At 38.2% G+C, this 26,766-nt stretch overlaps 1 protein-coding gene across 3 annotated transcripts in view; it reads left to right on the forward strand.

Annotated features, from left to right (window-relative positions):
• The window catches only part of P2RX1 (purinergic receptor P2X 1), an 834,383-nt gene that overhangs the window by 397,146 nt on the left and 410,471 nt on the right, over window positions 1-26,766 (forward strand). For all 3 annotated transcript variants that reach the window (XM_044082908.1, XM_044082906.1, XM_044082907.1), the window contains one exon: window positions 14,026-14,106. In XM_044082908.1, coding sequence (XP_043938843.1) covers window positions 14,026-14,106 — 81 coding nt within the window. The remainder of the gene's footprint in view (window positions 1-14,025; window positions 14,107-26,766) is intronic.

The following is a 26,766-nucleotide window of genomic DNA, read 5'->3' on the forward strand; positions in this document are numbered from 1 at the left end:
CATTCACGCATGTCTCCACGCAGAAGATGCTCTAGCTGAGAATCGAACCGGACAGCGTCTTACTGTGAGGCGACAACGCTACCGCAGCACCACCACCGCGGGATCAGTGTTACTACACTACTACTGAATAAAATTAACATATTGAAATGTAACATGACCTGTTACCAGATGTAATTAAGATTTTTTTCCTGTATAAACAAATTTCCATGATTCTCTGGCTGTTTGGTTTGATTCACTTTACTGGCTACCTGTAGAGGTTTGCTCTTTCTTAGCAAGTTGCAGTGATTCATTTTACTGGCTACCTGTAGAGGTTTGCTCTTTCTTAGCAAGTTGCAGTAAATATTTTGTTATTCGGTTGTTTACCTGGTTAGTTTAACTGGGCACACTATGAACGTTTCCAGTGACATCCCAGGGTAAAAGCTCAAAATGGTGCCATCTCAATGGTCTGACCTTGTACTGTAGTCCCTTAACTGCTGCCTTACATATCTTGCATAAGGCAGATCTGAATTATCCATTGCAATGTCCATTTCAGTGTTTCATCTACAGATTGTGTGCCTACTGTCTTTGACGAAAACATTGCCTAGGTTACAGTAAAAAATAACATTGCAATAGGGAATGGATGGCAAACCAAAGAAACTAAGACAGTCACGACTACAGCACCCAACATTAGAGTACAACTTACGATTTCCTATCCATCTACAGGTTGCGGTAGTACACCTTCTCACTGAACAGATTACAAGACTACACAACCACTACCCATATTGAACAGGAAATCTTTAAGGTAGTCAGTGGTACTGCTCTTTAGGAAAGTTAGAGAAAATAACTTCAGTAAGAAGACAACTTTATAGTAATAATTGCCACTGGCAACAAACACCACGTGGAACAGCTGGAATGCTGCAGCAAAGGCAAATAATATAAAAAAGTACAGTACTAAAGCGCCACAGTTCAATACCAAGTGCATACATGTATCCACAACAGTTGTTTGGTCAGCAGGACCCAAACAGACAATGTTTAAACATTTTTGGATGCACGTGTGAACTTATGCAGCACAGCGACTGAAAAGCCAGGAGAAATGAAGATGCCACATTAAAGAGATACTGATACTTTGCTGTCAAACAATGTATTTCTACACCAGTATAAATCCATGAGGGAAGCTGATGGAGAAAGAGACTCACACAAGGTTCCAATGGGGAAATACAGCGTACTGGAAAGACAATGCTAAAAAGAAGTACCCTACCTCTTGCACTTGTATTTGAGCACTCAGGCTGGGGGAAGGACAAGGGAGCCATGACATCACAGAATGGGTGGGTCTTATTATTTTAGTTAGAATCAGATGACGGCTGTGGTGATGTCACTTTGGGGGAGGGAACTGATTAAAAAAAAAAAAAAAAAAAAAGTACCTGCACTGCCTGGCCTCGATGATGTCAGTAATTGGGCGACTCCAGCAAGCTTTATTCAAACGTGAGAGAATCATTTTATAAGTGAAAAAAAAAAGCTCACGAATACCTCCCTGCTGCCACCACTGCTGACCCAAGGCCTACCTGAGAAGTCTAGTACCTACAGGTCATCTTGGAGTGCTGCTTGCCTAGCAAGTTCATGCCACAAATGTGATTCCTACACCAGTTACACTTATCTAAACCCTTTAAGCCACTCCCTACACTTACCTCATTTCCTCGCGCTAATCCCTCCTTCCCATTTAACCCTATTCTCCCGCCATCCTCTTAATTCCTGCGACTGTATTTATCTAGCCCCTCCTGAAGATGTCCTGGACAAATCAGTCTGTTACCAAACCTCATTTGTGAATGAGCTCACTCCATATCAAACTGATAACTTTATAGTAACATAGCCACTTTGTTTATGATATTGCTCTTTCTAGCAGGAAATGTGAGAGTTTGTGACTGTAGTAGGATAGTAGTAAATGCTAGAACTGGTTTAACATGTGGAAACATTTCAGCAGACAGTCGACCACTCCTTCAATCAAGAAGTTTTGGTATCAAATGAAAGACAGTTAGTGTACAATTTATCGGATGTGGGACTGAGTAATGAACAGCTACAAGTTCTTAATAAGGGATTGTCTTTTTTACCCACAGCCAATAGTAATTCCAGTGACACTGTGGTAGATTTAAAATTTTTTGTTGCAATGTGATGCTGAATGTTATTTTTTCTGATTCTGGTATACAGCTACCATCTTTAAGGAAACCGAGTGCATTTTGTCCTGAGTTTCATCCCCATGTAGAAACTTTTCTATGTATTTGTAAACATGATTTGTTTGAGAACTATAATAATAGATCTAGGAAGCACAGCTTTTATAACTTTACATCACATGAGTTTCGAGCATTGCAGGAATTGCAGAAAGATGAACGTATTACAATTTGTCCCTCTGATAAGGGTGGTGCAATAGTAATACTTAATCGTAAAGATTATGTGAATAGAATGCATGAAATGTTATCTGACATAAATACATATCTTTCTGACATACATAAGTTGATAAGTAATGTACATTGTGAGTTATTTGACTGTATATCTTCTAGGTACATCAGTAAAGTTTTGCACGACTTTTGTATTGTTGATAAACCTCTAATACCATTAATAAAGGGCCTCCTGAAAATTCATAACTCTCTAATAAACCTGCCCTATAGGCCCATCGTGGCTCGACAAGGATAGCTCACTGAGCCTATATCTATCTATTTAGAAAACACCTTGCACCCTTTATTGTTGCAGTCCCCTATTATTCTAAGAGATACACAACAGTTTTGATTACACTTTATGAAAAATTGGAAAGAGTTCCTTTACATGCATCAGATATGCTAGTCACAATGGATGTTGTTTATGCGTATTCCCACTGATGTGGGGATTCATTATAGGAGAGATTTTTTGAGAAGCAATAGTGGTTTTGATAATGGATGCATTCGGACTCTATGTATGTTAATGGAGTTAGTTTTAACAAATAATGTGTTTGCCTTCGATGGGAAATATTTCATTCAGTTATATGGGGATGCCATGGGCACCCCATGTGCCAACTCTTATGCAAATATCATGATGGTGCAGTGGGAACATACAGTGTTGATGACCAATGAAATATATAGCAGACATCTTATACACTATAGTAGATTTGTGGATGGTATATTTTGTATATGGCGAGGCTCTATAGAAGATTTAGATAATTTCATTGCTTTTCTGAATAACAGTATGTCCTTTTTGAAATTTATGTCATAAATCTCAGCAAGAAATTGATTTTCTTGATGTTAAACTGACTAGGGATGGAGGAACCCTAAGTACTCATATATTTAGAAAAAAATGTAGACAAAATAGTTTTCTGATGCGTTCTAGTATATGTTTTTAAAAACATGTTGAAAGGGCAAGCTTTGCGTCTTTCAAGACTCGACAGTAATGATGATGTATTAACTGAACAGGCAAAGCAGTTGAAGGAAGAATTTCACAATAGAGGTTATACTGAGTCTGAATGTGATGCATAATTTCAGGTGGTGCAGCTGGAAAGGAAGGGAGAGGTAAACCATATTTCTCTAGAGGGAATGGGTTGGGTTTTGATAGACCCTACATGTCCCATAAGAAGGAATGTAGATTATGCCTTCCATATACTTCTGAAAGTAAGAGTATTATGGAGATAATGCATAAGGATTGGCATGTGTTGGTAGCAGATGATGAAAAACAGGTTGTAGAATTGCATCCGAAAGTTACTTTTAGGAACCTTAAGTGATTAAAAAGATGTTTTTGTTATTGAACTGATCCCTCATTTGAACAGATTATCTCCTCAAGAGAAGGGACATTTAGCTGTAGACACTGTAATTTTTAAATATATTGCTAATAAGAACATTTTTACACACCCTGTAACAGGTAGAAAATGTATATTTCGATATTATGTGGATTGTTCTACCACAGTGTAATCAGTATTTCAAATTCTATGTAGGTATGACCACCAGAGCCCTGAGAGATAGGATTAGAGAACATGTTTATTATAGCAATATTAGGGACACTAGGCATGCTATAGCTAAACATTTTATAAAGAAGGGCAGTGTTCATAGTTTTGTATTTATGAGTTTTCAGATTTTACCATCCAGCATGAGATTAGGTAATAGCAGGAATGCCCTTGAGAACATTGAACATAGATGGATAGTTCTGTTACAAGCGGACAGGATGTTAGGTCTTAATGAAGCCTTGTCACTTAAACCGTTCCTTAGAGAGGGGAAGTTGACTATATATTGTTGAATTTTTATATGTGTTTTTTATTTTTTATTTTTTATGAATTGGGACTTGTGTTAGCTGGTGCTGTGCTAATGTGTTGTGGTTATGACTGGTATGTATATGTATAAGTTGTTCTCTATACATTTAGCTTTTAGATTTTGTCATTTAGACACCTGCTTTTTTATACACTTTGACTTGGTTTCCTATGTATCTTATTTTATTATACACATTTTTAGGATAGTCTGTATATGCTAATGTTTTATATTTTATATATATATATATATATATATATATATATATATATATATATATATATATATATATTTTAGTTTTTTCCCATTTACTTTGGTGTGTTTGCAGGATGTGTATCAACGTTATCTTTGAGATCAGTGATTGTTGCACTTCCATCTTGTAAGCATGGCGATCATCACACTTAGTGAAGTAGTTATTTCTTCCTTATTTTTATTGAACATAAGGTTACAATACTATACTGATTCCTTCTGTGAATATGTGTTCTTACTTTATATGCATTTTGTTGAGTATATGCTATGAGTTCTTGCTTCTGAATTTTTAGCAGAATCGAGCAGTTCTCTTGCTGCTATGGCAGTTAACAGTTTGCAATATGTATGCGTTCTCGCGAGACTTAGCACATGACAGGAAATACAGGGACTGTGGAATCGTGGCAGTTCAAAAAACTTATTTCAGGTACTTAACCTTGATTACACATTTACATGTTTCCTACTGTAGTATCGGGCAGGTAATGTTGTTATTGTGCTGTAGGGGCGCTATGGGGAATTAACAACATGTAGTGTTGGTTCTGTAGTCTCTGGTCACGTGTTGGTTCCGGTGTATGTATGGCTATGGAGAAGTTGTGAACATGTAACATGGGTGCGCACCTGGATGTTCTGAATAAAGAAAGGCCTTACAACTCCAGAACCGTGTGGTCTCCTTATTTACCAGGATATAACATATTGGCGACGAGGATGGGATGCCTTCGAGTCCGTTAAGAGTGAAAACGGCGGGGTGCAGTTAATGTTGGACGACGAAGAGACTGGGGCTGCCGGAGTTATGTCTGTTTTCATGTTAGGGTCGCTGGTTGCATACGACTGTCAGACACAGACCTGGGAGGAGTATTGTGAAGTGTTGGAACATTTTTTTGAAGCAAACCAGATAATGGACGCGGGCCGGAAGCGAGCCATATTGCTGAGCTCGGTGGGCAGCAAGATGTACAGTCTGATGAGGAACTTATTGAGTCCTGATAAACTGGGGGATAAATCGTTCATGGAGTTGACGAGCTTGCTTCAGTCACATTATAACCCGAAGCCGAGTGAAATAGTCCAAAGGTTCAAGTTAAATTCAAGGACTAGATTGGCCAATGAAATGGTAACGGAGTATGTTGCAGTGCTGAGGGAGCTGGCGCAACACTGTAATTATGGTGACAGACTGACAAAAATGCTACGTGATAGGCTCGTATGTGGCATTGCAGATGACCGCATACAACGCAGATTGTTAGCGGAGCCTGAGTTGTCGTTTGAAAAGGCCTTGAAGTTGGCACAGGCCATCGAGACAGCGAATAAAGACATTCGTGATTTACAACCAAGAACAATCGAAGGGGTTGGGAGCAGGAGTGCTACCCCACTGCCAGTGCATAAAGTGGTCATGGAGCATAAGTCACAAGGGAAGTCTGGTCAGTATGCCGGTTACAGGTGTGGCGGTGAACATCTGTCACGGAACTGTCGTTTCTTAAATGAAAAATGTCATGCTTGCGGAAAAAAGGGCCATGTGAAGAAGATGTGCAGGTCAACGCCCTCTAGGGACCAGCAGAGAAAGGGGGAGGAAAAGAGCAGCATAACAGACAGGAAGGGAAACCAGAAAATAAAACGGCAGTATGCACACCATATGCGTGAAGGTACAGATCAACAAACCAGGGAAGAAGAGGAAGTGTTTACTATGTTTAACATGAAAGAGGCAAGGTTGGGAAGAGTCGATCCCATTACAACCCAGTTGGACTTAAATGGTAAAATGGTGCAGTTTGAAGTGGATACTGGATGTAGCGTGACAGTGCTATCAAAGGCTGAGTATGGGAAGTTATGGCTAAAAGAAGCTCAGGAGCTGCAGGACTGTTCAGTGACTTTGAAGACATATACAGGTGAAACAGTTCCCACACTAGGGATGGCAAAAGTAACTGTAACACATAAAGACAAAGTCAAACAGTTGCCAGTCATGGTGGTGGCAGGTAATGGACCAAACCTGTTAGGCCTGGCGTGGCTAAAGGAGCTGGAAATGGGCTGTCTACAGCTCCATAAAGTAGAACAGCATGTGCTGACATTGCAAGAGGTGCTGGAGAACAATGAAGAAGTGTTCAAAGAGGAACTGGGTACCTGGAGGGGTCCACCAGCAAAGATATACGTGAAAGAAAATGCAACGCCAAGATTTTACAAACCCAGACCCGTACCATATGCAATGAAGAAGAAAGTGGAGACTGAGTTGGAGCGACTCACCAAGCAAGGTATAATTGAACCAGTAAAGTTTTCGGAATGGGCGGCACCCATTGTTCCAGTATTAAAGCCAGATAATACTGTACGCATCTGTGGTGATTACAAGCTAACAGTGAACCAAGTTTCGAAGCTGGAGCAGTATCCAATACCAAAGGTGGAGGATGTATTTGAAAAGCTGTCGGGAGGTGAAAGGTTCAGCAAACTGGACCTCAGTCATGCATATCAACAAGTTGTTCTGGAGGAAGGGTCAAAGCCATATGTCACCCTTAACACACACAAAGGTTTGTTCCAAGTAAATTGTTTACCCTTTGGTGTTTCCTCTAGTCCAGCTATTTTCCAGAGAATAATGGAGGGACTGGTGGCAGGAATTCCGAAGGTGGCTGTTTATCTGGACGACATCCTGTTGACGGGTAGGAACAATCGCGAGCATCTGGAAACTCTGAACGAGGTGCTGAGGCGACTGCGAGAGACTGGTCTGCAGGTGAAGCGGAGTAAATGTGCTTTCATGGAAAAGGAAGCAGAGTTCCTGGGTTACAAGGTGGATGCATCGGGCCTACACCCCCTGCCAAACAAGGTAAAAGCCATCCAACAGGCACCTGCACCCACAAATGTTACAGAGCTGAAGGCCTACTTAGGCTTACTCAACTATTATAACAGGTTCCTACCAAATCTGTCAACGCTGTTAGCTCCTTTACATAAACTATTAAGGAAGGAGACCCTGTGGACGTGGCAGGAGGAACAGGACAGAGTGTTTGAGCAGTCCAAGGAACTAATGCAGTCCTCAGAGGTTTTGGTGCACTACGATAGTCATAAGGACTTAATTCTGTCATGTGATGCCTCACCTTATGGGTTAGGGGCCGTGTTGGCACACCGTATGCCAGATGGACAAGAAAGACCCATCGGGTTCATGTCACGAACCTTGACACCAGCGGAGTCAAACTATTCCCAGCTAGACAAAGAGGGTTTGGCTGTAATGTTTGGAATTAAGTGGTTCCACAAATACCTCTATGGCAGGAACTTTACTGTTTGCACCGATCATAAGCCTTTGTTGTCACTGTTCAACGAGATGAGAGCCGTGCCTCAGATGGTTTCTCCCCGCATTCAGAGATGGGCTGTAACATTGAGAGCTTATGAATATGAGATTGTTTATAAGCCCGGGAAACACCATAGCAATGCGGACGCGCTGAGCCGTCTGCCGCTACCGGGGCATCTCCAGCCAGAGGAAACGGAGGATCGAGTGTTGATGATGGAGGACATCACGTTGGTGTCAGCAAGGGAATTGAGCGAATGGACACGAAAAGACCCGGTGCTGGCTCGAGTGTTTCAGTGGGTCCAGCAAGGCTGGACAACACAACAAACTGATCCAGTTTTTCGGCCTTATGAGGTGAGGAAAACAGAGCTGAGTGTGCAAGATGGATGCGTGTTGTGGGGGGCACGAGTGATAATTCCGCCCCCAGGAAGACGGGCACTTTTACAACAGCTGCACCAGGGTCATGTGGGCATCACCCGAATGAAGGCCTTAGCACAAAGTTATTTCTGGTGGCCAAAGTTGGACCACGACATTGAAGTCGCTGTGAAAGAGTGTAACATCTGTCAGCAACATCGCAACTTACCTGTGGCGGCACCACTACACCCATGGGAGTGGCCGAGTAGACCTTGGCAGAGACTTCATATAGACTATGCAGGGCCTTTTATGGGGGCAATGTTTTTGATAATAATGGATGCTCATTCTAAATGGATGGATGCCTACCCAGTTAAAACAACTACTTCCACCACTACCATTGAATGCTTGAGGAAGAGTTTCAGTAGCCAAGGACTACCAGAGACTATTGTATCAGATAATGCTTCATGTTTCATGAGTGGAGAGTTCAAGGGTTTTCTGAAAAAAAATGGCATCGTACACATCACATCAGCACCATACCATGCGGCTTCAAATGGCTGTGCTGAAAGGGCTGTCCAGACCTTTAAAGCAATGATGATAAAGGCCGGAGATGGAAGTATGGCAGCAAAATTGTCAAGGGTGTTATTCAACTACCGCATTACACCCCAGTCTACCACCGGGTTGTCACCTGCTGAGATGTTGCAAGGACGGAGATTAAGGTCAACATTGGATCTGGTGCATCCAAACATCCGAGCTAAGGTAGAGAGGACACAGTGGCGGCAAAAAGAACATCATGATCGACGACGGAGAGAGAGAAGTTTCCTGGCGGGAGATGCAGTGATGACTCGAAACTTCAGCTATGGACCTAAGTGGATTCCAGGGTTCATTGTCAAGAGTACAGGTCCACTGTCATACCAGGTGAGGTTGAATGGAGGTTTTGTGGTGAGGAGACATGTGGACCAGATTCTGCGGAGCGAACGGGAGAAGGACTTCATGGAACTGCAAGCCCCGGAAATACCGTTAGTTTCGGGAGAAGGGCTCGCAGCGGCAGGAGGATCTCCGATCTTGGGGGGCCGAGGAAGACCACCGGGACTTGGAAGGAGAGGTTCCCGAGGACCCAACTTTTCCAGGGATGGACACACCGGTACCAGAGGTGGTAACTGTGACACCGGAGTCACCTAGGGTGGTACCATTGCGCCGTTCTAAGCGTGCACTGGTTAAACCTAGTCACTTGAAGGACTATCAGTGTTAAAAGTGCATGTATAGGTTAGAAAAACAACATAACTTGATTGTATGGTAACCGTTTAATAACTAGCAGGTTATTTAGAAATTAAGTGACTGGATGGATTGTTTTTTTGACTTGCTCCCTCGTTTCTCTTATGTAAGGAGGCGTATGTTAATAGCTTAAGAGGGGAGGAATGTAGTATCGGGCAGGTAATGTTGTTATTGTGCTGTAGGGGCGCTATGGGGAATTAACAACATGTAGTGTTGGTTCTGTATTCTCTGGTCACTTGTTGGTTCCGGTGTATGTATGGCTATGGAGAAGTTGTGAACATGTAACATGGGTGCGCACCTGGATGTTCTGAATAAAGAAAGGCCTTACAACTCCAGAACCGTGTGGTCTCCTTATTTACCAGGATATAACACCTACATAGGGGAATGACATACTTATGAAGCAATCTAAAATTTATTTATATATGTGACAATGTGAAATCTGATGAAACAAGGCTGTACTAGATCGGTAAGGAAAATTTCTAATACCAGGTACAATTGAAATAACTAGATTGTTTGGATTTTTAAAAAAGAGGGGTAATGGTGAATGTACTATTTAACTATATTGATTAAATAGTTTGTGACCGTGAACTTTGGGTATGAGTTTGAAAGGAACGATTTGGCTAGCCAAGCCATGAAATATATATAAGGCAGCTATCGTCTATAAGACATGCATGCCTGTTACTGTTTGTTCTAAGCTTTTTGGAAATGTTGACGCTTAAGGAGTGCCATATAGATCACAATGTCCTTTGTTACTGATGTTTTAAATATGCCGTGTGGTGTTAGAGCTCATAAGATTGGGATGTGCTGACTTTAATACACTTGGTTTCCTTTAAAGTTTAATTAATGCTAATGGGCTGTGGGTTGTGATTGGTTTTGATGTGTTTTAAAAAGAGTGTTGCTGGATAGAGTTTTTATGTCTGATGAAGTGTAGTGGAACTACGTGAAAATGCTTACATTTTTCATAATTTATTCTTTTGAATAAATATTTTTATGCCGTGTTTGTCCTTTGCTTGCCTGAATTTGTTGGTTTACCATGTTGTTTTTCTTCATTAATGTGCCTTGTTTTACTGTGGCTTAGTTTAAATCTCAAATTATAAATTTACTGCTACTTTTCAGATGCCTGGTTAGGAACTTCACTAAGTTTTTCAAATTTGCTTTAAAGAACTGCAATCTCCAACTTTATGGACTTCTCTAATAATGCTGCATGTATGACTTCTGTCTCATTGCTGTTGTCTTCTAGGATATAGTTCTTTCTACGGCTCTGAGTCCATGTTTTAGAACATAGCTATTTTTCAACATAAGAGCTGCGATGGTGCAGCAGTTAGCGTTGTCGCCTCACAGCAAGAGGTTCTCTCATTCGATTCTCGGCTGGAGCGCCTTCTGTGTGGAGTTTGCATGTCCTCCCCACATTCGAGTGACAATTAAAGACATGAAGGTAGGTGCGTGTGTGAATGGGTGTGCCTCCTTTGAAGGTTGGGCGACGGGCTGGCAACTCAGCACTGTAAAAAATCCACTGCCAATCATTAGTGGACTGGAGTTCTGCTGTGGTGACCCCTAACCGGGAAAAGCCGAAAGACATTAGTAGAAGTTTTAGCTATTTTTCAACATAAGCTGTTTTGGCTAATACTTGTGAGAATTAGGTAGTTATCAAATACTGTACACCAATTATATATGTAGTTGTTATAACTATTGTTAATTTTCATTTTTCAGTGATATGATAGTAGTCTTTTCAGTGTCTTGTTATAGATCCATCTAAACCTCTAAACAGTACATTTTCTGTTGCTAATGCTTCTTCTTTATGTGTAATTTATCTGTCAGTTATTCATAATGATTTCTCTGTGCATTTACATCTTTATTTAATATAAAAATGAGTGGACAATACCCTATTGGAGAGCAGACATTCACTAACGTTATTTAATTATTTATATTTGTTGGCCTGTTTAGTTCAGCTGAGCAAAACCCCTTTTCACTGGAGGCCCGGGGAAACAAAGCTCCATGTTTACATATTAAGACATGAAACATTAGAAACATTGCATCTGATTACAACATTTAAACTATCCAAAGTGTTTTTTTTAGTATGTGATTGCAATTTTTAAATTACCCAGTGAGTTTGAGAAGTACAAGAAGGTTCCAAAAACATTCATAGCCATAAACAAATGAATACATACATATGATATATACAAAAGTAGGGGACAGAAATTTGCATGTTGTCTATATACAAGTAGAAAAGCGAATGGCTATAAGAATATAAAGTTAGACTGATGAGGTGGTAGCCTTATCCAGGTGTAGGGCAGGAACATATTCAAGAGATGGACAGTTATTGCTTGAGCCTGGCTGTAATGGATTTCAGTTTTTTCTAGTTATCATACATAGCAACATATGAGGAGAGTCTGTTATCCAGTCCGTCGCTTCACACAGCAGCATATTAAGCAGCCAGGAAGCACACATTGAGAAGAAACAAATGAAACAGACCTCATCTTTTTGTGTGCATTAAACACAGCAGTTTAACAAGCTTAAAAAAGTAAATAATAGGAAAATTGAAAGAAATGAGTCAACTCAAAAGTAACTGCAGCACCAGTTGCAGGAGCTTGCTGTTTAACTTTCTCCTTACTAGCATAGTTTTAAAAGCCATATTTATTGAAAATATGGCAAAAAAGTTGTGACTGGCATAAAGACAGTGACAGCACATCTACCTCTAAATTTTCTTTCTCAACAATTCTACTGAGACCAGCAGTTAAGAGTGCACATAGTTCTCAACTTTTTTTGCTGAAGAAGTTTGGACAAACCTGTCAATAATAGGCATAAGAAGATGAAAAATCAGGAACATTTTTTTTAAATATACTCAAATTTACCTAAAATGTTGCAAGTAGTTTTGCATCAACATTCTTTTTTGAACAATTAGAAGTATGAAACTATAATATCAGGATATATTGATTGACCATGGTCCTCCAAGATTTACCAGAAACTCAAAAATTTTTAAGGGACAGTCAGAGCAAACATAAGAGGCAACATCAGGGACAGCTTAGAGGTATGTGGAGTGTGGGAAGGGATGCACTTCTTTGTGCCATTTGATCACAGTGAGACATCTGGGGCGTAGGCAATCAAGAAAGTGGCTGTAATTGCTATATGCATGTGTGTGTGTGTGTGTGTGTGTGTGTGTGTGTGTGTGTGTGTATGTACACATGAGTATTTTTGCAAATGTGTGTCTGTGCCTCTGCATATATGCATGTGTATGTGTGTCTTAGTTTCTGCATATGTGTAAACAACTGTCTTTCTCTCTAAATCTATTAGTGCTTGTATAGAGAGAGTGTGTGTGTACGTGTGTGTACACGTGTGTGCACATGTGTGTGATTGTGTGTGAGTGTGTGTCTGACTTTAAATACTTACATAATGTATATATGTATATTTTGGATGCAAAACACATTCTCTAACCAGCATTACATATCCTACAGTAACTATGAAACATTAGGTGGAAGAAAAATTTAACATCCAAATATATGCATAAAAAATTATACACTGATAATAAAGGAAATGCAACCCAAATTAACTGTTATCTATATTTATATCTATCTTTATATATATATATATATATATATATATATATATATATATATATATATATATATATATATATAACTATATCTATCTCTATATATATATATATATATATATATATATATATATATATATATATATATTTATTTAAAGAGAGATGTAGATATAGCTATAGATACATCTCTCTCTCTATATATACATATATAGTCCTGCTGCAACGACCATTACTGCCCATCTTTTTCTATACCGTGTAGAAGACGTACTCTTGCCTAAGTTTGTGTGGGCTGTATTCGATGAGTCCATCACAGCTGCAGCAAGCTGTATATTCAATTTATTGAGAGAGATGGATTTCTAGACAGGATAGGATTGTATAATCAAAGGAGGGAATTTCAAACTATATGAGCTATATATAGAGGATTTTATAGTGGATGTAAAGGATGTGTGTTATCCCAGTAAAATATAATACACTTTCCAGTCAGTCATTTGCATCTGATATTTTGTTAGAAAAAAAAGGTATTACATTTTACAGTAAACTCAGGAGTTGGACAACTTTAATTCTTTGTTGTGCTTACAATATAGGTGCGAAAAGGTGGTCGTGCACCTCCTGACATGGTCACTAGTAATTACCTAGCAAAGAAACCCCTCCCCATTTCCCCTGCTCCTTAATCCCTCTTCTAACCCATCTTTCTCCACACTACTACATCACTTCCGAAAACTTGAACTTATTTCTCCCTGTAAAACTCTATCTGGGCACCCCAGCCTTTCATCCTGGACTCTCTATTTGAATTGTTGTCACTATGTAAACTTTGTACTTTGCTCATATCTACAGTTTCACTTGCCATTTAATTTACTGCTGTTTTTGTTCCAACTATTTCAATGTATTAATGTTCTATATTATGTATTATATTAACATCCTACAATTTTGATGTACTCTATAAGTTTCGAGTTATAGTGTTATGTTTTTTAATATTCTATGTTATTGTATTATACTGGAGCTTTTCTCCCCGGGCCTCCACTGAAGAAGGACTCATGTCCAGCTGGACTTTCCTGGTAAACAAATGTTAAATAAATAAAGAAGAACCAGTCATGATGAACTCTTTTCTTGTGTTTCAGTCCCCCAGTGCTGAAGGAAGCAGAGAACTTTACACTTTTCATCAAGAACAGCATCCGATTCACAAAGTTCAAAGTCACCAGGTAAAGCAGAAAAAGTTTTGCATTTTCATTTTATAATTGAGGATGATGATAGATGTTAACAGGAATACTGCTGCACTTTTATGGTATCCCTTCTTTGTGTTAGCACATCCATACCCTCCAGGTCTTTCTGCCTTGCTATTTGAATATATGCTACTGGGAAAGTTCTGGCAGTTAACAAAAGTCAGAGCTACTCAGGGTTAGATGACATTGGCTGACTGTTCTTTGTATGTATGTATGTATTTATGTAAAATCATCATAAGTTTTGAAACATAGTAGTGGTACATTCATATACTTCATGCTGTCCCCTCTTCTGTAACTCTGTGTATAATTGCATTACTCCTTAAGGTGCAACATAGGAATAAAAAGTTACCATCCATTTCTTAGTATCATTTCATCATTAAAATGAGATATGAGACAGACATCTCTAACTCACCCAGTTTCAAGTTGTAGTGTTGTGGGATTCCAGTTCAGTCATGACAGTGACTTTGCCTTTTCCCCACTGTTGTGTAATCCCAGAATTAGTATATTTAGAGATGATAGGGTGTGGCAACCTGATGATGGTGCATAGGGGTTGCCTCCCTGCGAAAACAGTGTTGAAAATGTTTATTTTATTCCTGTAAGTTACTGAAAAAATACATAGTACATTGATTTACCAAAATCAATAGAAAAAGGATATTTATAGTTTTGTTCACTGTTTTGTAAGAGCAGAGTTAGTATACACTGAGATGTCCTTCTTCAGAGAGGTTTAGGTTTTGTATTTGTAAGATTTTGCACCTGGTCGAGACTCAATAATTTAATTATGACCATTTTGTCCCAACCAGCTGTATATTCAGTTCATTGATAAACACTGTACAGAATAAAACTGTACAATCAAAGGAGGGAAATACAAACTGTATAACTTAATATTGCAGATAAAGTTTTTAAGAACAGGGCTTTTCTGATTTCAACTGAAAGGGAGTTCTATACTACTGAAACAAGTTGTTGAAAGGCTGTCTTTTGTGCATAGTGTGAAATGAGGAAATGCCCCAGCAATGAGGAGTTAATGATGCTGAGCAAATCAGAAACTGCTGATGTGTTCAAAAATAGCCCAAGGGGTGTGCCAAAATTCAGGAATAAGTGTTTCTAAATGGTGATTGAAAAAAGAATATTGCTTTTACATGGATAGGGAGATTGCTAGTGATGGTTAGGAGGTGTTGTTAGGTTTATCAATTGTTTCTTTTTTTCAATGTGTTGGTGTTACATAACTGGCTTAGGGCTATTAAAAGGAGGGCATAACTTAATTTTGGAATGAGGGCATTTTTAGTTATGGATCTATTTTCTGGAGATACTAGGCCAGAGATTTGACAAGACAGTTTTAGTTGACATAACACATTCTGTGTATCTGCTGAAGTAGAAAGAGAGGGAGATAGACAGATAGACATAGATAGATAGATATAGAGGATGTCTTGTTGTGTACATAGGTAGTTGTAAACGTAGACTTGTTTGAGTGGGGTTGCATAGGGTCAGCTATCTGTACATAATATTTGTTGGAAAGATTATGGGTGATGTCAAATACCTTAGTTTTGGAAGAGTTTACTGTGAGTTTATTTTTCAGAACTACTTGCATGTGTTAAGGAAACATCTGGAAGGATTGTTTGCAGACAATGTAAGTCATTTAAAGAATGCATAATAAGAGGTTGTTATCAGAGAGAATCCCATTTATATGGTGTAAGTCTGATAGCAAGGAATTAATAAATAGGGAGAAAATTATTTTCAACTTCTTTCTGAACTTTGAATTCAGAAACATTTGTTACTCAGTTGTTCAAAAGCAAATTAATGGCATTTAAATGGCTGCTAATTTTCTCTGTACATTTTCTAACATTCCCTTAGTTTTTCTCAGATTGTTGGATTTTTTTTAAATGAGGTGTGCGCAGTAGCATTCTCCATACTGTTAACACTAACAGGCTAATTAAGTAAAGGATCTAGCAGGCAGAGTTTATGCACAAGAGAACTACACAAAACTCTCAAAAATTGGGGAAACTGCTGTACCCCCATCCACACTGAAGGGAGAAGGTTAAGCAAAACTGTCCTGAAAATATTTTAAAGCTGTAACAGTGACTTTTGTTATTTTTCCTTATATCCAAGTTTACTTTTCAAAGGGTTTGGATTCAGAATATGTTTTTTATTTATCTATCTATCTACCTATCTATGTATATGTCTGTCTATCCATCCATCCTTTGTTGACTGGGTTAGACCCCCCCCCCAGCTAGTAGCCTCTTTTCAGGGGAGACCCAAGGAGGTATTTGTAGTACTAGATGAAATTTGGTCAGGGTATTGGGAAACTTCCAATTCTTGTCATTGTTGTGATTGGGACCCATTTTGGAGGAACACTTCTTGTTTCTGTTCCAGGCACAGGGGCAACCTGGAGAAACAGGGAGACAGATGGAGCAAGAAGAGATAATGGAGTGGTGACTAAAATGGAGGAGAAAGCAAATACAGAGACAGGAGAATGTGTGCAGGATTCTGAGGAATTGTTTCAAAGAAATCTGTTTGATGGAGATGAGTCAGCAAATGATGGATATATAATTACAACCCTCCAGCTGGGAGTGTTGTGGGATAGTTTCCTTAAAAAAATGGTGGTGTGGAGTGAGAAAGAAAATGAAGGACATATTTCCTGGGAGAACATTATGGAGAAAATACAAAGGGAGGATGCAGAGATAATCCTGAAGAATATTAGTGAGATGGAGAAGAAAACATAATTAGAGAAAGTAAATGAAGCCAAAAGTAGAGCAGCAGAAAAGAGGGCAGAAGAAAATGACAAATAGAAGTACAGTGTAAGGATTCAAAGTAAAGAAGACAAAGAAATGGACAGGTATGAAATGTGGGACAGTTTATTAGCCCCTTTGGGTGTAAAAGTGGGTCTATATTATCTAATCGAAGAGGCATTACAGCGAATGCCTCCTCATCGACCCTTAAACAGCGAAGCGGCAGTTACGTGAATGGCCAATTCAGCGATTTTTTATTTTTTTTTCCTAGGGAAAAAATCTGCTTGGCCATCAGTGCAAATTTGCCCCTTTCCCCACTGTAGTGTGATCTAGGTGTTGGTATATTTAGTTAGGGGGTGTGAGGGCAAAGCCCCCCCACTTTGAGGTGTTCTTAGTGATGTCTCGCTTCTAGGCGGATCAGTGATTTTTTTTCCCTAGGAAAAAAATCGCTGATTTGGCCTTTCAGGTAATTGGTGGTTCTATGTTTAAGGGGTCGATGAAGAGGCATTCGCTGTAATGCCTCTTCAATTAGATAATATAGACCCGTAAAAGCACATGAGGTAAGAGGATTTATTCTTATTAACAAAGTGACATTTTGTGAAGTTATATTTGGGACTGTTTTTTTTTTCAATGGCAAATTTTCTTGGAGAATATAAAAAAAAAAAAGACTGCAACCCATGGAGTCTTTATGTGATGAAAGCATTTAACAGATAAACAGAAAAGCCAATTTATGTACAATTTTGAACAGAGGTATAAAGAGAGACCTTGAAAGGACATTTGAAAACTTTATGTAAAGAAGTACTGGACATTGCAAAAGTTGGACATTGCAAACATTTATGACAAAAGGGGTTTATGGACCAGTGGCTGGGATTGTAATATTGTGTTAAAAATAGAAACAGAAAAAAATATACATATACAAAGCATAATAAATGTGGAGGGGAATAAGAGTGTTGTAAACTACTGGGGAGAACCAGTAGAAAAGAAGGACATTTGATAATTAACTGTGACAAAAGAAAATGTTATATTTGTGGGGAAATGGGACATGATGCAAAAAGGTAATTTGAAATCTTATAAATGTAGCATATATGAACATTTATGGGTGGATTGCAAACATGAAAATAAGAGTAAGAAAAAAGAAAGATAAGAAAATAAAGAGAATACATTTTAGAAGTAGTAGAAATAAAAGAAAAATCAGATGAGAAAAAATAATAAAGAGGACATAGAAGAAGATTCTGAAATAAGTGACAAATAAGATATAATTGGGAGGTAATAAAAGAAAAAAAGCATTATATTGGTAAAAGGGTAAAATACAAAAAAGGAAATTTAAAGGGATAAACACTAAAGAAAAAAGAAAGGAAATGGATGAAAAAAAAAAATATATATATATATATATATATATATATATATATATACAGCTAATGATTTGGTATTGGTTTAATGGTTAAAGTGTTTAACTCACAGACACAAAGTACAGTGTTTGATTCTCACCTTTTGGAGGGGAATTGGCTAGGCTTAGAATGTCCTATTAAGAAAGGTAGCCTAGCAATTAAATATAAACTTATGAAACCATGAATCTAAGGAAAATGGAAAGTGAACATTTTAGCGTGCTTTCTGTAAATGTGAAGTATTATTAAGAGTATAATAAGAAGAATAGGGCTTTTGGAGTAGTATGATACATGTGCTGTTTGTGTAATTATTTTAGAAAACACAAGATTTTATAACAAATTAAGAAAGACTGCAGACAGAGAAAATATGGGGAGGAAAGATAATCTGGAATTTGGGAAAGTAGAGGTGTACCAGAATAACTGTATGCTGTAGATATACAGTAAATATATTAGATTTGATGTTAGCAAAATGGGAGGGCTAACCATTGTAGATTTAAGATGTAAAGAACAGGTATATAGAATTATAGCATTATATGCTTATACTAATTGGAAAGAAAGGGAAAGCTTATTTCATCAGATTTTAGACTATGTAGTGATAAATATGAATGTTATAATAACAGGAGACTAATTGTGATTTAAGAGGCAAGCATAAAATGAAAGGAAATGATATAAGAAAATGTTAGAAGTTATAAGATGTGGTAAGTTAAAACTCTAGGACAAAATTAATGGACTTAAAAAAGGGCTATGTATAGAAATGAAACCGATTATTTTATAGTATCAGAAGATTTAGTTACAGGAGAGGGGAAGGCAGTTGAAAGAATTTTCTGATCATCTTGCAATATGGCAAGAGATAAAGGAAAAAATTAATATATAAAAATAGGCAAAGAAATAAAAAGGATAAATGAAAAAGCATGGAATGAAGAAGGAACAAGATTAGTAATACAATTATGGAAAGATCATACTACTATGAAAACATTTTAACCCATTTAACCACATGCTGGTGTAAAATGCTCTCTGTAATGTCAAGCAACAGCTCTCTCTCTCTCACACACACACACACACACACACACACACACACACACACACACACACACACACACACACACACACAGACACACACACACACACACACACACACACACAAACACAGTTTACCGCAATGAGAATAGAACCCCTACCTATCTTAATTACACAGACTACAGAACCCAGTACATTTACACAAGCACCACAGCTCCAGTCAACTTGGAGTGTGCTAGACAACACTTTATAGGTGATGACATCAGCAGTGTCTGTTGAGGAGAAGATACCAGTGTCCCACCTGCTGATGTAAAATGCTCTCTGTAATGTCAAGCATGAGCTCACACACACACTTGACTGCAGTGAGAATAGAATCCCTTCCTATATAAGTACACAGACTACAGATCCCAGTAATTTACACAAGTGCAATGGAAAAGTCTGATTTGTAAAGGAGTGCACGTGAACTTTTAGTAGATGACATTGGCATGTCATGTGGGAGACAAGGGGTAGGAGGCCTCCATGGCACACCCACACCCACACCCACACACACCAAGTTGAATGCAGTAAGAACAGAACCCCTACTTAAGTACACAGACTATAGAACTAAATACTTTACACAAGCATCACAGCACAAGTCTGATTTATACAAGGGTGCAGGTGAACTTATAGTAGATGACATCAGCAGGCCATGTGGGGGGCAACAGGTTGGGAGGTCTGCATAAGTACATAACTTCATAGGTTCATATAAGGTCACTAGCCTAATAGCACTAGAGTGTTTAGGATCCTAGCTATATAAAAACACAAGTGCCCTTATTGAGCACAGTTGGATGGTCATTTTTAGCAGAGAGAGTTTGTGAGCAGCACCAACTGGCCCTGTCCATGACAGACATAGGTGCCAGCCCAGAGGTATCTTTACAATCACAGAACTAGTACTCAAGGTTGTGCTTGAACAGGGTCATTGAGGAGCACTGCTTCACAAACACAGTGGGAGCCTACTACAGGGGAGTGTGAATCATTGTATGATAAATCTGTCTCCCCAGCATGTTCTGTCTGTATCACAGGCTAGGTTGAAAACCCTGGGACAAATTATTTTCTGCAGGACAGGCATAGGTCACCTCTCAGCAGCCTGCATGATACCGACTACAGTGACAGGTATTTCAGTCTTTCCATGTATGTAATGTTTGGAGGCCTGGGATTCTCCCAGACACAACCCTGTACTTTCTCCAATTGTAGGTGTATGGTGAGGTACAGACAGATGTGAGCATTGTACTCCATTATTGGTGTAATAAGGGTAGAGTACAGCAAAGGTATGCCTACCCTGGTCTTGGATGTGATGTCCATATGTATGATGTGCACAGTGCAGATTGAATGTATCACCACTATGGGCACATAGTGATGAAGGTGTAGATTGATATGAACATGTGTTCCCAAGTCTCACAGCACTGTGTTTGAGCTTAGAGGGGTGCTATGTATATCATAATTAGCAGGGGTACATCATTTACAAAGGGGACAATGAGTCATTGTATGCTTTATGGTTCAGTCTGTGAGTTTGGCACCAATCATTAGTCTGTGTAAGCCTCTTCTGTAATATGTTGCTATCACTGGGGGATGCTGTATGAGTGCATCTGCAAACTTGGTAAACCATAGGCTATCTACTGGTGCCTGTGCTTCAGGAAAGTATTTTCCAAACAGTTGAGGGACCAGCACAGATCCCTGTGATATTCCACTGGTGAGTGGGCTAGTGGTGGAGGTGCAGTCCCCAACTTTGACAGTGTGCATTCTGTCTTTGAGCCATTTGACTATCTACCTAGTACTGTATGGCCTCATTCCCAGATGGGAGAGCTTCACTATAAAATGAATGGGAGATAGTGTCAAAGGCTTGGATAACTCAACATAGGTGTTATGTCCTGTTATCCTTCATACAGGTATTTTGGGTCAGTATCCCAGAAGTTCCCAAGGGTCAATAAGCATGAGCTACCCTTGACAAATCAAAATGTGTAGGGTTAAGTGTATACAAGGTCACCTATTTCTGTGTCAATATGGTCCATGCTGATTGCTGTTCTAGCCTTGCAGATAAGGCTTTTTAGGCACATGGACACATTTTGATGGCACGTAATAAAATAGAACAAAAAATAAAAAATAAAATAAAAAAGAGAGATAATTGTTGGAGTGAGGAAAAAAAGACATAAGATTAGTGCCTTTATATGTGACATACAATGCATTAATACAATTATTTTACTATAGTATCTGAACTTTTACTTTTAGGTCTATCGGCTCCTATCAGAGAACTTTTATTTTAAGACTACCAGTAGATGCACACTGTACTACAAATTGCAGCAAGTACTTGTTGACATGTGCATATATTGCACATGTGGGTGTTCCAGTTATACAGATTGCATTTTACAGCAGGGCATGTGCCACTGGTATAGAGCTTTTACTTTAAACATTTAAGTTACACATAATTGAATAATTAACAGTATTTTATAGTTGGGAAGTGTGGTCTTTGTACCCACAACCTCCAACTAAAGTCTAATATGGTACTCTTGGTTTGTGCTACAGACTAATGCATGCTCACTTTCTTTTACATTTGAGATATATATGATCAATTTGATACAACTCCATAAAATACCAAAAAGCTATCTTTAACTTTTAATGCTACAATAACACTACTCTTCTACTGCATACATACTATGTGCTTCCCTCATCCACACCAATTTAGCCCCTGGGTTCTAACAATGACCTTCCCATCCATGGTAGCTGTGGAAAAACAGAACAGAATATCATTATGAATACCAGTCTTGCCTATATTCAGCTTTTAAGTCTTACAAGTACTCTCTGCAGTTGTTACTGACACAATCACAGGATGTCTGCAGTCCTAAATTCCTTGATCCAAGCATTAAGGGTATCCCTCATCCTCCACCATAGATCATTATATTGATGCCTACGCTGGGCACCACTAAATGTGATACTGGTAGCACTGGTTACTGCCTAGGCCAAACTATCCCAAGCTTCCAACTTATACTGGCAGCTAGAATAGTTCTACTGCAGATGCCTGGCACTGTGGTGTTTAACTAGGAGTGCAAGAAAAATCTTAGACTCCAGGACACCCCATCTCTATGCCCTAAATCTGACACCTTCTCCGGAAATGTCTGCCATGTCCATCATGGATCAAGAGCAATTGAAAGTGATGGTTTCCCACCAGTTCCAGTTTCTGGGCTTAGTGGAAATGTGCACACTGCTTGAAAATGTTGTGCTCCACTTAACATCATGCAAACATGGTGCTCGGCAGTGTGCACTCCCAAGCAAAGTGTTTGAGGGATGGTAAGTGGAATGTAACAGTAGCAAGCAAAACAATTTCAAGGTTATTGGATGTACAGACAGTTGTGTATGTGTGTTAGACAAATGTGAGGGCCATGGCAGTCCATATAGCAGAAATATACTTACTGGAATATAATACACAGTGTACCCGTAGTCATATATTTGTGAATAAATGTGACAATAGATAGATAAATGAGTACATAACTGACACAATACTACTGCCTTAACCCCTCATACATATAATTAATATCAGCTACACCATGTCAAGTGTTATAAGTGAAGGTGACTATGATGGAAAGTGGAACAATAGTAAAAGTGTATGGGATATGCTGTATTTGAACCCAGGACCATGTATATTGCACATGGTTGCCACAAGAATGTTGAGAAAACACTTGTCTATATTGCAGTTCATTGCTATAAAATGCAGTGTCACAACAGTAAAACAAAGCTTGCACACCCGCTTCTAGAACCCAGGACCTGTACTATAGCCCTACACTTAGCTGCTGCCACAGGACTAGTTATATGACATTCCCTATTTTACTAACCATTCTTAAGGTCTTAACCACATCTCAGAGTCACTTACTAGGGTTGCAAGATGCCCAGCAGAATTAATTGAATGCATCTGGTTTCTATTTTCTGCTGTCTGTGTCCTGCTTCCTGGGTAGGCAAGTTGTCCATTTTCCACACTACTGTGCTTTGTGAAAACCAGATAAGCACACCTAAACTGCACATTCATTTTTCTCTGTTTCCCCTGTTTGTGCTAAGGGGCGCATCATGCAAACGCTGGCCAATAAAAAAAAAGAAAAAAGAAAGAAAGGGAGAGGCAGTTGAAATGAGGAAAAGCAATCTATGGCATACACAATAGAAAATATTATTGCATGTGAGATATTTCAGTTTAGGTCTGAATTTGATCTCTTACTTCAATGCACCTTCAGAACACAGGATGGGTGCCTTACTCCTCTTTGGCACGCAAACAGCTTTGCAGCAAAGACCTTAACTCAATATGTACACAACCAACTGCAACAACATCTACAGCGATATCAAACCATATAAGTATTATTTGTACATGTATTCATTTTGTATGTAGTGCACCCAGTGATCAGACAATCGGTCATGATTAATGCTTGCAAATATACAGCTCTGTCTTACATTTGTATGCTTGTTGCCCATTCCTCATTTATCTGAGCAGTACTCTGAGACATGCAGTGTGTAAGCCATTGGCCTTAAGATGTGTGAGGATATTAAGTGGAAATAATATCATATGCAGTTGCCAATAAATGAAGGGCAGGTTGGATGTTAAGAAACACAACCAGCAACTTGTGTGCTGCTTACTTATATTTCCAACCTTACATCTAACACTTTGTATATCTAACCTGACACACCCAGTGGAAGTAAAGCAGCCTGCAGTGCTGCTGTGTTTTCCTTCTCTCAACCACTAATCAGTCACACTTGCAATCCATTAAAAACAAACACTGAGGGAGTGTCTGTACTATGTTTACATTTCCTACATGGATCCAACTCTTTTGGATTCAGCAGTAATGGGTTCACACCTCATTTGCATCTTTTACCATGCTAGCAGCCCTGAATTTACAACACAGAAAGGCAACAGTGTAGCTAGGCAAACAGATGGTGGGGACACTAGTTTATGTTGGAAAGACTGCACATAATGCTATTTCTTCAGGATATATCTGTACAGAGAAGTACTGCACTTCAGAAGGTATGCTTCCATCTGATCAGCTACATACTGCATATGCTGGAATGTATTTAAGAAATATCTGAAGCATAGACTTTTACACTTTTATCTATATGCATTTAGTTAGAAGGGTACTGATGGCATGGGCATGTTTGCCAAGCCATTTCAGAGGTATACATGATTGCCAATACATGAAAATGGAATGTTGTTTGATAAATATGTACAATCAGGGAAAGTTCCTTTGATAGAACTTTTAGCATTTCAAAGAGGGTTTGCTAGCAAATTGTGTAATTTTCCTGTTCTTTGAAGGTGAGTACAGGTGAGTGACTGTTATGGCACTAACAAGGATAGACTGTTCTTTTGTGGGGGGGGGGCAAAGGTGAGTTACTATTATGGCACAAACAAGGATATGTTGCTCTGTTAGTATGATACAAGGATATGCCACTCATTCCTATTATTTCACAATCCAATCCAAGTTTAAGACTTACATTATAAATGCAGCAGTTGACATGGTTCTGTCTGTGTAGACTCTTTTTGTGGCTGTATTCCGAAAGCTTTGGAATATGCAGGACAAACCAGCACAGTGTCTACATGGATGCTTTATAGCTTATTGAATAGCTCCACTGTGTTGGATTGATTGATTAGCATGCAATTCAGCTGCTTATACTGTCATTAGCATACTGCAATATATACCTGGTTTGTGTGAGGGTGCATACCTCTACATGGTGCTTACTGAATCTAAAACTTTCCGAGGCCATGTGTTCATCTCACGGTGACATGCACATGATGAAACATGACTGTGTAGGCTTTATTGAATCATGGGGATAAATTCAGCTGCAGGATCAGCTGGAATAGGCTATGAAATGTATAAAATTTTAAAGGATTGGCAAAAAATATTTTTAAAGATTTTGAATTAATAGTTAAATGAAGGTTTTATGTATAAAGAATTATATAGTAAAATAGTTACAGTCATATGGAAGAAGGAAGATAGAAGACAATTAAAAATGGAGATAGTACTGAAAAATAATGATTATAAGATCTTTATGGAAATAATACAAAAGAGATTTGAAACTAAAATAGAAAATGTCATGGAAGATAGTATACACAGTATAAAGGGGAAGGGTTGTCAAGAATTATCAGTAATAATTAGGAAAGTTTTGGATGATATTATGAATAAAGAAGAAGAAGTAAAAATCATGATAAGAGACCTTGGTGAAGGATGTGACACAACTGGGCATGAAATCTTATGGGTAATAATTAAACAATATAATATAAGTGAGAAAGTTAGGAAATTATTTATGTCAGTGCATAATAATAATAAAGTAAAAATACTTGTAAACCAAGAGGTACATATATAGAGTGGTGTATGACAGGGATGTCTAATGAGTTGTATACTCTTTGCATTAGTTTGAATGTGATAGTATGCAAAATAAATAGCAAAATAAAGAAGGTGGGGTATATAACCTGAAGGGTTAATAATTCCAGTTCTGTTAACATATACAGATAACATCATAATAATGCAAAACAAATTTGTATAAAGGAATAATAATTTGCACAGATGAGTGTCTAGAGGTGATAGGGGTGGATTTAAATAAAGAGAAACGTAAAGGTTTAGGTGACGTAGTAAAGCTAGGGCCATATAATTTAAATGAATGAAACTTCTGTGTATAAAATAAAATTCAATGGGGAAAAAACAATAGAAGAAATAAAACCAACATGTCTTTCTGGAGAACATGTAAATTAACATTCAGAAAAAATGCTTTTTTGATATATTCTGTACTAATGGGAAAACAACATACCTAGCAAGTGTGTTTTTGATGCCAGTGGTATTTGAAAAGCAGTTACTGCAGATATGTTTTCATATATATGATGTTCTATATTAAACCCAGTAAAAAGAGGAGTTTTGTATGTAAATAAAGAAGAAAGAGGTGTAGGGTTAATTAACACAATGGTATATGGTGCTTCATTAAATTTGTACAAAGTATTAAAGTGGATAAATGAAAAAAGAAGTGAGATAGTACTAAAACTGTATAAATATAGGTATGAGAAATTTTGGGGTATGATAAAAAAGAGTAAAAGAGAAAAAAATAGTGTATAAATGAAGAAATAAAATGTTGCCAAGAAAAAATATTTTTGTGGAAAATAAAAACTGATGATGTAGAAAAAGAAAAGTATGGTATATAGCTTTTATTTACTTTAGCTGTTAGATTATCCCATGATTTTACATAGTAATGCATTATCTTTACAATCTTATACCATATAAGACTGTAATGACAATGCTTTACTATGTAAAATCATGGGAAAATCTAACAGCTAAAGTAAATAAACGCTATAAAAATAAGAAGCAAATGGTGTAATCAGAAAGTAGAATGCCAAGGATTTTTTTATGGAGGCTAGTAGTAGACAAATTGTTAGTAAAAGAAAATATGTCATATAAAAATAAAAGTGAAAGAATATCTTTACATTGTCAAGAAGACTAAACTATGGAACATGTGTTTTTGAA

This window comes from Protopterus annectens, chromosome 9.part0 (assembly GCF_019279795.1).
Source record: "Protopterus annectens isolate FY-2018-M chromosome 9.part0, PAN1.0, whole genome shotgun sequence".
NCBI lineage: Eukaryota > Metazoa > Chordata > Ceratodontiformes > Protopteridae > Protopterus > Protopterus annectens.